General features: G+C 47.6%; 1 protein-coding gene and 2 long non-coding RNA genes across 4 annotated transcripts in view; 2 read left to right on the forward strand and 1 right to left on the reverse strand.

Annotated features, from left to right (window-relative positions):
• The window catches only part of LOC140711495 (uncharacterized), a 27,793-nt gene extending 26,825 nt beyond the window's left edge, over nt 1–968 (forward strand). The window contains exon 3 of the long non-coding RNA XR_012092739.1: nt 876–968. This is a non-coding gene — a long non-coding RNA (uncharacterized lncRNA). The remainder of the gene's footprint in view (nt 1–875) is intronic.
• The window catches only part of THBS4 (thrombospondin 4), a 46,273-nt gene continuing 31,332 nt past the window's right edge, over nt 101–15,041 (reverse strand). The window contains exons 10-22 of the mRNA XM_007976598.3: nt 14,887–15,039; nt 12,630–12,734; nt 12,289–12,396; nt 11,859–12,018; nt 10,668–10,786; nt 9,738–9,790; nt 6,328–6,521; nt 5,169–5,347; nt 4,432–4,480; nt 4,143–4,339; nt 3,321–3,493; nt 868–1,007; nt 101–338 (exon numbers count right to left, since the gene is read on the reverse strand). Of these exons, the coding sequence (XP_007974789.1) occupies nt 277–338; nt 868–1,007; nt 3,321–3,493; nt 4,143–4,339; nt 4,432–4,480; nt 5,169–5,347; nt 6,328–6,521; nt 9,738–9,790; nt 10,668–10,786; nt 11,859–12,018; nt 12,289–12,396; nt 12,630–12,734; nt 14,887–15,039 (1,692 nt within the window). The 3' untranslated portion in view covers nt 101–276. The remainder of the gene's footprint in view (nt 339–867; nt 1,008–3,320; nt 3,494–4,142; nt 4,340–4,431; nt 4,481–5,168; nt 5,348–6,327; nt 6,522–9,737; nt 9,791–10,667; nt 10,787–11,858; nt 12,019–12,288; nt 12,397–12,629; nt 12,735–14,886; nt 15,040–15,041) is intronic.
• Nucleotides 966–11,852, forward strand: LOC140711493 (uncharacterized). Of its 2 annotated transcripts, XR_012092736.1 has the most exons (4): nt 966–1,052; nt 3,174–3,295; nt 10,400–10,557; nt 11,172–11,852. It is a non-coding gene; the product is annotated as an uncharacterized lncRNA (long non-coding RNA). The 2 variants fall into 2 exon arrangements; XR_012092737.1 differs by lacking the exons at nt 10,400–10,557; nt 11,172–11,852 and adding an exon at nt 4,055–4,159.

A 15,041-nucleotide genomic window follows, 5' to 3' on the forward strand; every position in this document is an offset into this window, starting at 1 on the left:
TGGACCTTGTGATTCACGCACAGGCTCATCTTACCGGCTACCGGGTCTGAGAAGAAACCACCACCCTGCAAGTTAACGGGGATCCCTCACACGAGAGCAATGTCTGAGCAACACGGTTTTTAAAAATGATCTCCTTTATTGCCACGTTCATATAAAACATTTTGATTTATTTGGGTTGGTAAAAGAAAGCCACAGTGTATATAAAGAAAATTAAAGGAAGTTAAAAAATATATGGTTTTAGTGTTCGGAAAAGCAGTTACGGATTGCTCTCTTGGTTCAATTATCCAAGCGGTCGAAATTCTGGGTTTGAAACTCTTGGAAGTCCTCCGGGATGGTGTCTGCAATAGGAATGCGCACAGGGAGGTTAGCGAGGTTCCTTCCACCCCGGACCCCCGCCCGCGGCGCAGGCCTCCCGTAGGGGGCGCTGTTAGCCCGCCCAGGAGGCCCCGCAGGCCCGCGCCGCCATTTTCTCCTGCAGGCTGCTTTGCAAACCGTTGGCTTAAAGCCCAGGAGTGCTCCTTCCCGGCCCTACAGAAAATCAGCAGGCAGAGTGGGTTTTGCATCTATGATTATGTTTTAACTCCAGGAAAAAATAAGAGCTTCCTGTAAATTAAATCTGACTGGATTTCTCACTGAACCCCAAACCCTAAACCATGCAGTCAAATTCTGTGGGGTCTTAATTTCCACATGCATAAAATAGGATAAATGCGATCTGCTTTTTACTTCTGGTACACAGGGACTATCAGGTTTTAATGACTACGTGGTATGAGCGTTGGGCTTTTGGGGGGAAGTGCGGTATAAAAATAAGGTGGCAGTATTTGACTAATTCTAGTAACAATATTGAACAGTAACGAGAATGCACGTTACCATTGCAGCGATACTTGAGGTTGGACCAGATGATGTTTTCTTGAGAGAAGCAGAAAACGCCAAGTCGGCCTCCACGCATTGTGGTGTCTATGGTGACTCCAGAGTCAGCCACCAACTCGGAGCCTTCATAAAATCGTACCCTGCGGACAACACAGCCAGAGGGGTCTCCATGAAATCCAACCCGGGTAAAGTGCCCACTGTGAGGCCCAGGGGCCCCACTTCTTATACACACCTGTGTCTTTACTCTGTTTTAGGCTCCATTTTTCGCTGACCTGGATTATGCTGTAGCTGTTCCCCTTTACTTACTAGACTGGAAGTCCCTGAGGACAGGGACCGTTTGTGTGTCCCTGTGTGTGTGTGTATGTCTGGGGGTGTGTTTCTTCCCAACTTCTGTCTCTCACAAGGCTTAACATGATGTTGGGCACACTATCAAACTTGAGTTAAAAATCAAACCAAACCAAACCAAACCTGATGTCATGAGTGAGAAAGTTTTGTGTCTTCATTGTCATGTGAGTTGCCTTGTCTATATACCATGCTTAAAGACTTCTGCTTTTCCTTTGGTCTGATTTCTCTCTTTTGGTGGAATCTCAGAGCTATGATTCTCCACAGGATTCAGCTCTCCCTAAGTAGAGTTGGAGGAATCTGTGGGGACACTTTGGGTTGTCACAGGGGCATTGAGTGATGGCAGCCAGGGATGCTAGATGGCGTGCAATGCCCTAGAGAGAACAATCAAAACCTGTCCTGCATTCCACATACTTCTGGAGTGTTCCTCAGACACCAGGTTAGGTAAAGAGCAACTATCAGGGCCTAGAACCTGACTCCCTTTCACTTGTGAACATCAAATATATTTTGCACACATTTTAATGTAAACTGTATTTTCCAGGGTAAATTGAGAAAACTACTGAGTACTTTGTTTGAAAATTAACATTCTAAAATGTTCACCATTTGAGAAATTGACATTGCTGTCATCAATACCAGTGTAACATTTAAGTCACTGACACAACAGTCTGTGTTAGAGTGTCACCTGCATAGTGATTCTAGGTATGGGTGCAAGTGTCCATTTCATTTTGTCTTCTGGTGTGGCTGTGCTCAAGTATTTAAATTATCTTGTTATAAGTTATTCTTATTTCTGTATTATATTGTTAGGGCTCAGACTGATTTTCTAGATTATATGTGTAGGTAGGTTGTAATTTCTATGATTCCATTTTGGGACGGAAAAGGGGACATTTCAAAATATTATTAAAAAGGGGCATTGGGCTTAATAGGGCTGAGAACATGATCATCTTACTGTGAGACAAAAAGAGTACATTTGACATAATGTTATAAAAAGAAACAAAACATGAATTTGCCCTCATGACTTTCTTTTTTCCACGAGGCTGTTTCCTGCCCTGATGAGGAGAATGCACTCAATACTCCTTTCTCAATATACTACATAGGCTAGGATGGGTGTTGATCTGCAAGTTCAAATGAAGAACACTATCTACATTTCAAAGATACAGCCCTAAGCCTCCTAACTCCCAAGAGAGAATACAAAAAAAAAAAAAAAAAAAAAGTCCTATGAAGAAACAAGACAGACTACTTTGGCTTACATGACGATTAGTTCGTGCCATGTGTAGTAGATGCCAGGCTTTGTGCTAGGCACTGGGGAGACCAAGATAAAATAATAAGATACGGCCAGGCACGGTGGCCCACGCCTGTAATCCCAGCACTTTGGGAGGCTGAGGTGTGCGGATCACGATGGCCAACATGGTGAAACCCCATCTCTACTAAAAATACAAAAATTAGCTGGGCATGGTGGCACATGCCTGTAATCCTAGCTACTCGGGAGGCTGAGGCAGGAGAATCACTTGAACCCGGAAGACGGAGGTTGCAGTGAGCCTAGATCATGCCACAGCACTCCCACCTGGCAACAGAGTGAGATTCTGTCTCAAAAAAAAAAAAAAAAAAAAAGATATAAGTGCTGCCCTCATGCAGTTTGTGATCCAGTAGGGAAGACAGACTGTAAGGGGCATAGTGCAGTCAGGGTGAAACGTGCACTAGTAAGTGATTACACAGGGCTCAGAGGTGCCACAGGGGAGGGTGTGGAGAAGAGACCCTGCCATACCTCTTACCTCATACCGATTGGCATGTCCACCCTCAGGCTTCTCTTCAGAGCATGGCAGAAGGGCACAGCCATCCAAATGCACCAACCCCACAACGCTGGGTCCTCCCCTCAACTCTGCTCCTTCTCTCCCCATCTTGGCCCTTCTGTCGTGTCCGGGTGGTCTGTCTGAGTCTGAGTGCCTTCTCCCCCACTTCTTTTCTAGGTTCCCCACCCTGCAGTCACAAAAGTCCTGGCATGTCCCTGGGGACTATCCTAGGTCAGAGATGCTCAGGGAAGTGAAGGCTCTGGGATGCAGAACAGAGGGTGCTTTGCTTCTAGGGCAAGGTAAGGAGATGGGGCCTCCACCTACCTGATGTAGCCCACCTGGGGCCTGTGCTGTAGGAACCAGCGGTAGGATACCTTGTCCTTCCAGCCCACATTCCTGGAGTCCTTCCACAGCAGCCTGACCTGGTCACTGGTGTCCCCCGTGTGCCACAGGGAGTTCCGGAGATGCTCCCCTGGACCTGTCTTAGATTTCACAGCCTGGACGGTGACACAAGCAAGGTTTTAGGACAGGACCCAGGCACCACCCGTCCCACTTCCTGGATCTGAAGTGATGATCCAGGTTACAGTCATGGTTATCATCCGGTTGCCTTGGATTCGAAACAAAGCATAAACACTTCAATGTCATATCTATGGAGGTGACCCCAACCTTTTACTACTAAGCCTTGCCCAGTATTCCACCACACATTCCATGTTGTTCCTGCTGCAAACTCACTGCTCCCTACATTTGCCCAATGAGGGCTCCCATCAAACGCCTGGCTACTTAAGTCAGCCTTGTGTCCTAGCAGGAGTGACAGAAGTAGCCCACGAGCCCTCCTGTACAAAGTTGGACCTATCGATGAAACTTATTAGCCAGTTTCCAACACAGTGTGCCTGAAGGTGCACTCTAAACCTCCCCTCTCTCTGACCTCATGTAGGCTGGGATTCCCACCATTAGACGTTAGAATGTAGCTGGTACACAGTAATGAAGGCAAGGCACTGCTTGGGTCAGCTGTAGTCTTCCCTGACTCTAACGTTAGCATAAATGCATCAATTTTTTAGATTAAGTACCATATGGGAGAACACAACATCTGGAAAAAGATGAAGGATCCAGAAGAAAGGGCGATGAATGACTTCAGACCACCAATACCTTGAGCTGAATGCCAGGTTCTGCAACCGCTCGGAACGGGGTGGCTTGCCAATATGTCTGCTCCGTCTGCTTCCACATGACCACGTAGAAGCTGGAGCTATCTTGGTAGCCAAAGATAAAACCCGCATAGTCATCATCTGTCTGGGTATTTACATGGAAGGTCCCTTCAAAGTCAACTCCATTAAAAGCCGTGTACCCTGTAGGGACCAGATAAGATTAGAACAACAGACAAACCACACTAGTAGCTGGAAGAATTCTATGCGAGTGGCAACTGAGGCCCTGGACGTACCCACTGCCAGGCCAGGATCACTGTTCATGGTCTGCACAATCTCCATGCCCTGCAGAGAGAGGTGAGGGAGTTCAGAACAGTCTTGAAGGGGTCAAGTAACCCTGAGGAAGCTGAAAACCTCAGGTGCCATGAGTGAGTGGCCAGTGATGTCTGACCTCCAAATAAAGATTTCATCATCTGAATAGTTGCTCTATCGTGTTATGTGCTCAAAGAAAGCATGTGCTTGTAAAGGTTAAAATAAGCTCAAAGCTGAATAGAAATAAGTTTGCTGAGACTGTCACTTAAGCTGACTGAACAGGCCTTTAACTGGGGAACATACAACATATACTTCTAATCAATGTGACTTGCTCTGTGACTCTGGAAAATCTACTAAGCCTCTCTGTTCTTGCCTTTGTTGGTTACACAATGAGGAGGATATGCAAGAAGGCAGTCCGCTGCAGAGATCAGAAGTGTCAGTTCTAGGGTCAGACTGCCTGGGTCCCAACTGCAGTCATCTCAGCTACTTACCACAGTGCTACCATCATTAAGATGCTACAATCATGAAAGCTGTAGCAGACAATTTCATCCTCTGTAAAATGGGCATAATTGAAGTAGTCTGTCATAGGGCTGTTGAGGAATAAGAGCGATGTGAAGAATGCCTGGCTCATTGTCTGCACCCTCTAAACATGACCTACCACTATCAGAAGGGCCTCTGTTGAGAGGCAAGGCTGAGCCGTTGCCGCCCATGTGACACTCACCTGGTTCAGGACCACCCAGTTGGGATCGATCTGGGCATCCCCTTCAGGATCCAGGACCACGGTCTGGTAAGCCCTGAAGTCGGTCAGGGTGACCTCTGCGTTCTCTGGGCAGACATCAATCCGATCGATGACCTGGTCCTGGTCAAAGTCAGACTCACAGATGTCTCCCACTCCGTCGCCTGAGTGGGGTGGAAAAGGACAGGGGCTCAATAGCGCTCACACCCACTGCCACTCCTTGAGGAACAGAAGGGCTCAAGCTCCCACAACCAGGGCCATGATTTCCCATCAGTGTTGGGAGAGGAGCCCTGGGGTCATGTCTGAGCTGGTCCCAGGCCCCATCCTGGAGTCCTTGTACTGGGTGACCAGGCCAGTCCTCCCAGAGCTTTTTGAAAGATCAATTTGAACAGTTGCCCTCCACTCTGTCCCCATAAAAGTTCTTATTACATATAGTTGGGTTCACCAACTGGTGGATCTTAAGCTTGACCTCACATAAGCAAATGTCTACAGCACTTTCTGGACTGTAATGTGTAGAAAACAGGGAAATTGTTACCAGAATATCTCTAAGACTAACTTCTGGTGGCCCCTAGACTGAATGTGGCCCCCACGTGTGTGTTGTTCAGCTTACTTGCTGGCATTTTTGCATGTGCACTGCTCTGGACGGGCACGCCCTCTCCAGGTCACCGCAGTCCCCAACACTCCCTGCTGTCTCATGTCTGGCTTGGTGCAGACATTTTCTTACCTGCCTGGCCCCCGCAGGCATCTGTGTTTGTGAACCTGGCATATACCACTTCTGTGCCATTCTATCCTGCTCTTTTCTGGGACTCACAGTGGAAGGTGGCAGGTAAGATGGGGGAGCAGCTCTCCAGGCCCTTTGGGAACTGAGCCACAGTGTGTGGCTGCTTCCCTGACCTGTGTGATGGCATCCTAGGGTTGTTCAGGAAGATGCAAAGCAGCTCAGTCCTGACTTAGTTGGAGAGTGGTGTCTACCAGATATCTGCTGTCCACACAAGCTGCAGCTACGCAGAGAGGCCGGGTATGGAGAAGCAGCTGATGGGAGCTGGGGATGTTCTGAGTTGGTGCCTGGAGAGAGGCGTGCCCCCACGTGCCTGGCTGAAGGGAGCCCAGGGGTGCTGCGCAGCTTTGGGCTGAGCCTGCTTACTGTTGCTATCCTCCTGGGCTGGGTTGGGGACCAGCCGGCAGTTGTCTGGTCCAGGGGGCACCAGGTCTGGGATACCATCATTGTCATCATCATCATCACACTCGTCACCAATTCCATCCTTATCGGTGTCCAGCTGGGCACTGTTAATGACGGTGGGGCAGTTGTCTGTGCTGTCCTGGTGCCCATCTCCATCGCTGCGGGAGAAAGGACAGGTGATGTGGTTCACAGTTCAGCCGGGAACAGGAAGGATCCATTCTTAGGAAGGAGAGTCTGTGCTTGAGGTTTTTTTTTAAACCAGGGATGGCTTTTAAAATCAAACCCACTGGGGTCATTCCCTCAAACAAGGCTGCCCTATGGGCCTTGGAGACAGCTTTTCCCATCCTCACCCTCTTGAAACAAGTGAGTCATTTCCTACTCAAGAAGATAAGGGTCTATTTCTATGATTTGTGACCAGATGCTCCTATCAGTCCCTGGGAACTGCTAGATAATATTCAACTCAGAGGACGTGTGAGGGGAACAGAGTGACAGGCAGTGGAACCAGACAGCCCAGTGTAAATCCTGGCTCAGGCACTGACCAGCATGTAACCTCAGGCAGGACACCTGACCTCTCTATGGCTCAGGGTCCTCATCTGTAAAATGAAAATAGTACCCACCTCAGAGGGTTGTTACGAAGATTAAATGATGAAAATCAGGATTTTGCATATTACATTTCAATATATGAAAAAGTACTGACTCTTAGGAAGCCCTACAGTGTTTTCTGGATATTACTCTTCACAATCCGTGGCTAGTGGATCCCATGAGGATTCAGACCTGAACGCCATGGGGAGAAGGGCTAAGTGAACAGGGCCATGCCTTCCCGAGGGGAGCATGTAGACCAGGCTCAGTGCTGGTCTAAAGACTTCTCAGAACTCTCCTCCTCTGTCCACCTGACTTTCTGGGCTGAGAGAACACCTGAAGATGAGTCTGCCCTGCCTCCAAGAGGTGTCCTGGAGTCTGAGACCGCTCATGGTTACTCTGGAAAAGAATTAGTAGTCCTTTAGCCCTGGTCCACCTGCAGCCTGTCCTGGGCCAGGAGCTGCCCCTGCACCCTCTTGGAGAGGGAAGCCAGGGACCAGACCACGCTCTATGGCCACACTTTCCAGATGGTACAGCGGGACAGAAAGACTCCAGCAAAAGTGAAGCCAGCCTGGACAAGCAGAAGACGACGTGGCTCAAACAGCAGAATCCCTATGCATGCAGCAGGCTGCTTTATAAAACACAAGACTGAGCTATTTCCATTAGCAGCCGTTCTATAGAGCCCTGAACATTTTTATGCAAAAACAAGCAGTTCCTGTCCTCTTCTCCAAGGTTCAACTTTGTGGGAATTAAAGCAGAGCAGAATGAGTCATTTGTTTTGGGCAAATATCTAGAGGCTGGTGGGATAGGATATTTTAGAAATTAATGTAGATAGTAGTCAGAGTGCAAGATGACCTGCACCAGGGAACATTCTTGATGCACATTATTTAGGGCAGTTGTCAGTCCCACCTTCCCTGCAGAAGAGGAGAGGGACATCTGACGTCAGGCTGTGTTGCTGACGGGCCTTTCCTTGTACTGTGATACCGAGAATAACATGGTTCCTGCTTTCTGCATGTCACCCTTGGGCCAGCGCTGGGCCAGGAGCTTTATCTACATTATCTTGACTTTTCACCATAACCTGTGCGATGCATTTATTTATCTCCTCTTTGCAGGTGAAGAAGTTGAGATGCCAAGAGACTGTGAAAAATGTTTAAGTTCACTTAGCTAGTACAGTCGGGCCTCTGTATCCGCGGTTCCATATCCGCAGATTCAACCAACTAAGGATTAAGAAGATTTGAAAAAGAACAATAAAAAATAACATAAAATGATACAAATAAGAAACCATTGCAGTATAATAACTATTTACCTAGCATTTACATTGTATTAGGTATTACGTAATCTAGAGAGGATTTTTAAGGCATATGGGAGGACAGGTATAGGTTATATGCAGATACTACATCATTTTATATAAAGGACTTGACTATTTGAAGATTTTGGTATCCTGGGGGCAGAAGGATGTCCTGGGACCAATACCCTGGGATACTGAGGGATGACTACATGTACTTTGCAGCAAGGACACACAGCATAATGAAAAAGATGCACACTTTGGGAGGCTGAGGCAGGTGGATCACTCAAGGCCAGGAGTTCAAGACCAGCCTGGCCCACATGATGAAACCCTGTCTCTAGTAAAAATACAAAAATTAGCCAGGCATGGTGGCACACACCTGCAATCCCGGTTACTCGGGAGGCTGGGGCACGAGAATTGCTTGAACCCAGGAGGTGGAGGTTGCAGTGAGCTGAGATCACGCCAGCCTGGGTGACAGAGCAAGACTCCATCTCCAAAAAAAAAAAAAAAAAAAAAAAAAGAGAGACGTGGCTTCATAGGAGCTATCCTTGAGTAAGGTTTGGGTCAAGAACTGGTTTCTACAGGGCAACCTCTGATCCAGGTTATTTGGAGAGAAATTACCTCTTTTTTTTGCTTTGTCTTTCAGAATCCTTTCCCTCTCATCCTTGCCCTAGCTGCCTTTGTAAGACTTCCCTAAGGAGATGAAAGGGTTTAGAACCTTGGGTTGCAGGTGCCTCTAGGGCTGAGTGGCACACGTCTGTTTTTGGTGATGTTCCAGTATCTGATCAGTTGATCCAGCCTTGAATCTTAATGTAGGACTCCATCATGTTGAGCTAGGAGGGTTGACAAAACTCACTTCCACAGAACAATTCCACTTAAGTAAGGGAAACGGAATTTTAAAAATTTCAAGGAAATTTCCAGAAAATAATAGCAATCCCTCAGCAAACTGACAGCCTTCTATTTTGGGACGATGGTGAAGTTTTCCTGAGCTGAAAGATTATAAAAATAAAAGAGCTAATATCTACTGAGTGCTATGTATGTAACAGAAACCATAATAAGCACTTTCCATGGATCAACTCAATCTTCGCGACGGTCCTATGAGCTAGATCTACTGTCATCCTCATTTTACAGATGAGAAAATTGAGGCACAGAAGTATTAGGTAATAAGTATTAGTATAAGGTTAGCTGGCATGTAAGAGAAGGAACTGAGATTTATATCTAGCTATCTTATTCCAGAGCCCATCTGTGAAGCATGATGCTATATTACCTCTCCTGAAATAGATCTCACTTGCTGGAGTGCCTAGTAACCTATTCTGACACTGTTATCCCCTATACAGAACTTTCAGGGAGAATTTTCATGGTAATCCTGACCAAAGGCAGGGCTATTATCCCACCAGCAGCTCAGTCAACCCAGAAAGATCCCAAGGAATGGAGCGGCAGGAAGTTTTGAAATTTAAAACCCTCTCCGGATGTTGCATCTGGCTCTCTGCAGTTGGGAGACATGCCATACCTGTCCTGATTGGTGTCACAGGAGTCCCCAACCAGATCATTATCCACATCAGACTGCAAAGAGAACAGCGCATGTTATTTATTCCTGGGCCTGCATGTACAGAATGTTCCAGAGAAGGCAGACCTCACCCATCATCATTGGATTTGGGGAATTATTTCTCTGGAACTGGGGTGGTGCAAAACTGCAAAAGGACAACACCATATTGGTGTAGGCACAATGCTGAATTTTCAAAAAAGCCTTCTAAAATATCAAGCTACGTGGATGGGCTGCCCACACACCAGATGAGCTGATTGGAAAGGGGCGCTGGGGCAGCATGGTGGCAGGTGGAGGCATGGAACTCCAGCATGGGTCAGAGGGAGCCAGCCATAGGCACGGGGAGAAGACAAGTGGATTTTGCTTTGCTTCTGCAATTTGAAATTTGGCCAAAATCATGAGTGAGTCACAGAGGGCAACTATGACTCCCCTGTCTCAGGGCTTTAAAAATAAATGACACATCATACCCAATTATCCAGACAGGAAGGAGGAGTGAGAAGGGAGATGCAACACATCACTGGCTGAACTTAATCTGAAATGTCCATACATAGGCTGTGTAGGGGTTTAGGGACTAAAGGGACACAAGGCTCCCAATGGTTAATTTCCATGTTCCATTTTCCTTTCTGCAGGAGAAATACTTGTATTGAGCATCATGAAGCTCGTGTTGCTAACCTCACAGGCAATCGACAGCCTGGGAGATAGTCCCTAGGGCTTCAGATCTCGTGTGGTGCTCATCCCACCATCTTCAGGCCCACAGTGTGTCCTTTCTCCGCCTCTGCTTTGTTAGGTAAGTGGCAACAGCTAAGAGGCTCTGCTGTTTTCTAGACACCCGTCTTAAATGAGTCTTTGCATAGAGGAATTCAGCCTGGAGTTTGAATTCCCCAGTATCCTACTAACCTGGTTAGGGTTGCTGATATCAGGACAACTGTCACAGGCATCCCCCACACCATCACCATCCTTGTCCCGTTGGTCACGATTGGGAAATCTTGGGCAGTTGTCCAGAATGTTTTTTATTCCTGTGAGAAAGAAATGCTACCTTGAGTCAGGGGGATGTCACTGACTTCTAGGTGCTGGAGAGATCAGGCACATGGTGAGTCGCTTCTGCCTGGGCCAGTGTCACACAGGGACTAGCCTTTTCAGCAGTTATCCAGAGGTGGCTTCAAAGGATGGATCCTGGGAGACTTAAAAATGAACAGCTCTCAGAGGTATTTGTCGACTGAATTCTAATTTGTCCAAGATGTCAAAGGCTATGATAGCAACCAGAGGAGGGGATCATGACGGCTGTATGGGCTGACCCTGGAGAGGGAGGATCTCATGGGTATCTGAGCTATGACTGAGACCCTAGGGCTCTAGGCAGTGTTGTGTTGGAGCTGCGTCCATTGTGTCCCTCTCTCTTTTCAGTTTTGTGTTTGATGATGTCACATTGGTAGCTTGAAATCAGCAATGAGGACAGTATGGAGTTACCTCATGGAAACTGGCAAATGCTACCAACCAGGGCTTTCTGTGGTTTGTTTACCAGCACACCACTGGAAATGGGTCATCAGTTAGGCTTGCAGAAGGTGAGGTCATGTTTTAGGGGGGTGTGCATGTTCTGGAGTGGGGTGTGTGTGTGTGTGTGTGTGTTGGGGCAGGTGGTATTTTGAAAAGGTTTTTCCTTCAAGGGCCCACAATGCGATGTGTAGCCTGTGATGTGTAATCTGTGATGCTGCTCAATGCCTTCTCATTCAGTTCTCCACTTCTGGGTCTCTCACATGTAGAAAGTCTAGTGGCGAGTGAGGAGAGGTAGAAATGGGAAGGGAGATGCCCACAAAGACACGCCCTGATAAGACACTGCTTGAAGGGGTCCTACAAAGTTTCTGGCAATGATACAGAGTCCTGGAAACATCTAGAGCCATTAAGTAGTGGAGTGGGCTGTGAAGTCTCCTTCCACAGACACAAGTCCACCTTGGGCCCTCCAGATGCAGGCCACAGTGAGCCACCCACAGCTGGAAGGCCCTGAATCAGTCATTCTATTCCTACTCTGGAGAGAGAACAATGGAACAAGGTCAATTGAATCCCAGATAAAAGACAAAAGCAAGATAAATCTACCATCTCCATCCATGTCATCATCACAGGCATCTCCTCTTCCATCCCCATCTGTGTCTTTCTGGTCATTATTTAAGACACTCAGGCAGTTATCACAGGCATCTCCAAAGATATCTTTATCGCTGTTCCTTTGGTCCACATTGTGAATCAGGACACAGTTATCCTAAAAGATGAAAGGATAGAACATCACTCAGACTTTTACTAAATCCACTTCCCCCATTGTTAAGAAGCGTCAGAACTCTGGTGGCCCAAGTTTGTCAGTTTTATATTTCAAACATTTGTGAATCTTAAGGAGTAAAAAGCTGCAGTGCCATGGAATGCAGGCATGGAAACTAACATTTGGGATGATTCATATACACAGTTGACTTCACAGGCTTTCTCCCATCATCCCTGGTACATGGCAATTCACAGGCCCTCCCAGCAAAGCAGGTACCTGCTCATTCAGGATCCCATCTCCGTCAGCATCCTCGTCACAAGCGTCACCAATGCCATCTCTGTCTGCATCTTCTTGGCCAGAATTTGGCACATACTTGCAGTTGTCCTTAGAGGGAAAACACAGTTCTGAATAACATTCTACATTTGTGTTAAGCTAGTAACTGTTTCTGACCTCAACACACTGTGGCTTTATTGTTGGTGACTGTTTCACTTCATCTGAGATGCAGCTACTTTACAAGTGCAATTTTAAATTAGATCCAGAGAACCTCTCCCCATAGAAGATGTGACTTTGGAAAGCCACAGTGCATGTGTGCCTACTGTCACCCCAACACCCCTTACCTTCTTACAGTTCCTGGCAGAGCATGGCAGTTCTTCATCAGGGTAACTGTCAATGTCCACATCCTTTCCACAGACATAGCCATCGCCAGCCCAACCGACTCCACACTGTAAAGGGAAAGCCCATCAGAGGCCTGGGAAGCTGAGCCTGGCAGGGAGCTGGGGGCTGACAAGGGCCTCTCTGCTCCTTTGCTCATTCCCAGGGGGAGGGCCCAGAGTCACTCAGCCTTGTTGGGTGGGGCTTAGAAACTATTTAATTGCACTTGAATAGTGTGATGGTTCCCTATTCAAAAGATGTAAAGGGAGACGTAGAGAGAAAACTCTCCCTCCCACTCCCGCTTCCGCTTCCGCTTCCAGGAACAGGCAGAGCAGCAGAAGGGAGACGGGAGGAGGGAACCCAGAAGGTCACAGGGAACTGGAAATGCAGAGGGACAGAAAGCTGACCTGGGGTGGGAGATAAAGGAGGGAGGAGGGAGAGAGTCTGAGGAGCAGAGTCTGGGCCAATGGAAATCAGACTTATGTGAGCACAGGTTAAATTTCCTGGCCTCACCACCCAAAATAAGCAGCTTTCAGACCAGTGACTTCCTCAGCCGCAGCCTGCCTATTCTCAATCATCTGTGCTCTCCCTCTACAACCAGGATTCAGGAGGCAGGACTCCAGAGAGACCCTACCGGGCTCCTGGTTCCTGCTCACTTGCCCCAGCAGGGCCTTTGGAAGGCCTGGAAGGTTGATCCATGAGGTTGGTCCTTGACTCACTTTAATGAGGAAAAAATGTCCTCTAGGAACAAATACATTTTTAATGAGCCATTTTCTGGCAGATTCAATTATTTCAGTAGTCACACCAAGTTTATTAATCCTTTACCATCTGTCGTTGTGCCTTATTACAAATTCAAAAACATATTAAGAGCCCCATCACCCACCATCCCAGGGGAGTTGTCAATTTGTTCACAGAAAATGGGGATTTCAACAGAGATATACACTTGCTTCTCAATGACTGCTTTTTGTTAATAAACAAGCCCAACCATGAGGAATTCAGGAACTTACTGGGGTTATTCCCTCTCTGATATAGTACATTCCTCCATCTGACCTTGTTACAGAATATCTGTATTGCCAGGGAGGGCTGACTTTATTATATTTATTTATTTAACTCATTTTTGACTCTTATTTTTCCTGTTTGAAAGTGATAGGCTCATTGTGGAAAACTGTGCATGCATAAAGATAAAGAAGCATAACTTTGAGACAAAGAAGATGGAAAAGGGCTCTAAGAATCCATCATGCTACTCAGGGGTGATCACTGTGAACCAGTGAATCCAGAGTCTGACAGGCCACCTGCCGAAGGCCTGGTACCCCGGGAAGTGCAGAGGAGGGGGGCAGCTAAAGTCTGCTGATTTTTCAGTGCCTAGGGTCCCCAGGACTTTGGATCCTTGGATTTGGGAATGGATGGCAGGCTGAGGACTCTGGATCCTTGGATTTGGGAATGGATGGCCGGAGCGCACCCTCTCCTTCACATAGGGCCCACTACAAGCTCAGCATGAGACCCATGTCAGGCCCTGCTGTGACTGCTCTACTCTCTTCCCAGTCTCCCCTCCCCAGACCAGCTCCAGGGCTGGATAATGCACAGGAGGCGTGACCATTCACGGAGCTGTCCCTGGTTGGAGTGGAGGTAGGCATAGAGCATGGCACCGTCTGGCCCCTGCCAGTCACCTGCGGGAGACGGGAGGTTTCTCCCCGAGGGCCTATGACAGCCCCCACGTCTCCACGGCGGCCCACCCCCAACAGGAGCGTCCAGGCAGACACTGTGGAAGTCGTAAGGATGAGGACAATTAGAGATGACAGCAGGTATGTTGTCATTATACAGGCAAGTAGACGGGGCAGAAGAAGGAAAGGGGAGAAGAATGTTTCTTCACCTCCCTGCTGCTGGCTTCTGGGCCTTTCCACAGAAGGTGCTTGGGAGCTGGGGCTTCACTGGAGGCTCTGGCATTCAGGTACCCAAGTAGACAGTGTTGCCCCACAGCCAAGAGGGAGAGAAAAGGCAGCTGATGGTTAGATGGATGTCAGGCTGCTCCCCACACACTCAGTGGACCCTGTTCCTATTACACTGCATGCTCATTTTGATTGCAATGCTTTCATTTTGAAGTACTTTTACCCCGAAGCACATAGAAACTGGAGAGAGGTGATGTTAAAAATGGAGGAGGAAAAATGGTAGAGGAAGTCAAAAATGAAGAGGAAAAATGATAGAGGAAGTCAAAAAACAACTTACCACACATGTCACATCCCCCTGCCTCTCTTCAATGCACTGGGCATTCACACTGCAAGGGTTCAGCTCTGGGTTTCTGCAGTTTCTTTCCATTTTGCATCCTCTTATCTGATCACCAGTATACCCTGGCTTGCAAGGCCCACAGCGGTAAGATCCCT

This window comes from Chlorocebus sabaeus, chromosome 4, assembly GCF_047675955.1.
Source record: "Chlorocebus sabaeus isolate Y175 chromosome 4, mChlSab1.0.hap1, whole genome shotgun sequence".
NCBI classification, from domain to species: Eukaryota; Metazoa; Chordata; class Mammalia; order Primates; family Cercopithecidae; genus Chlorocebus; species Chlorocebus sabaeus.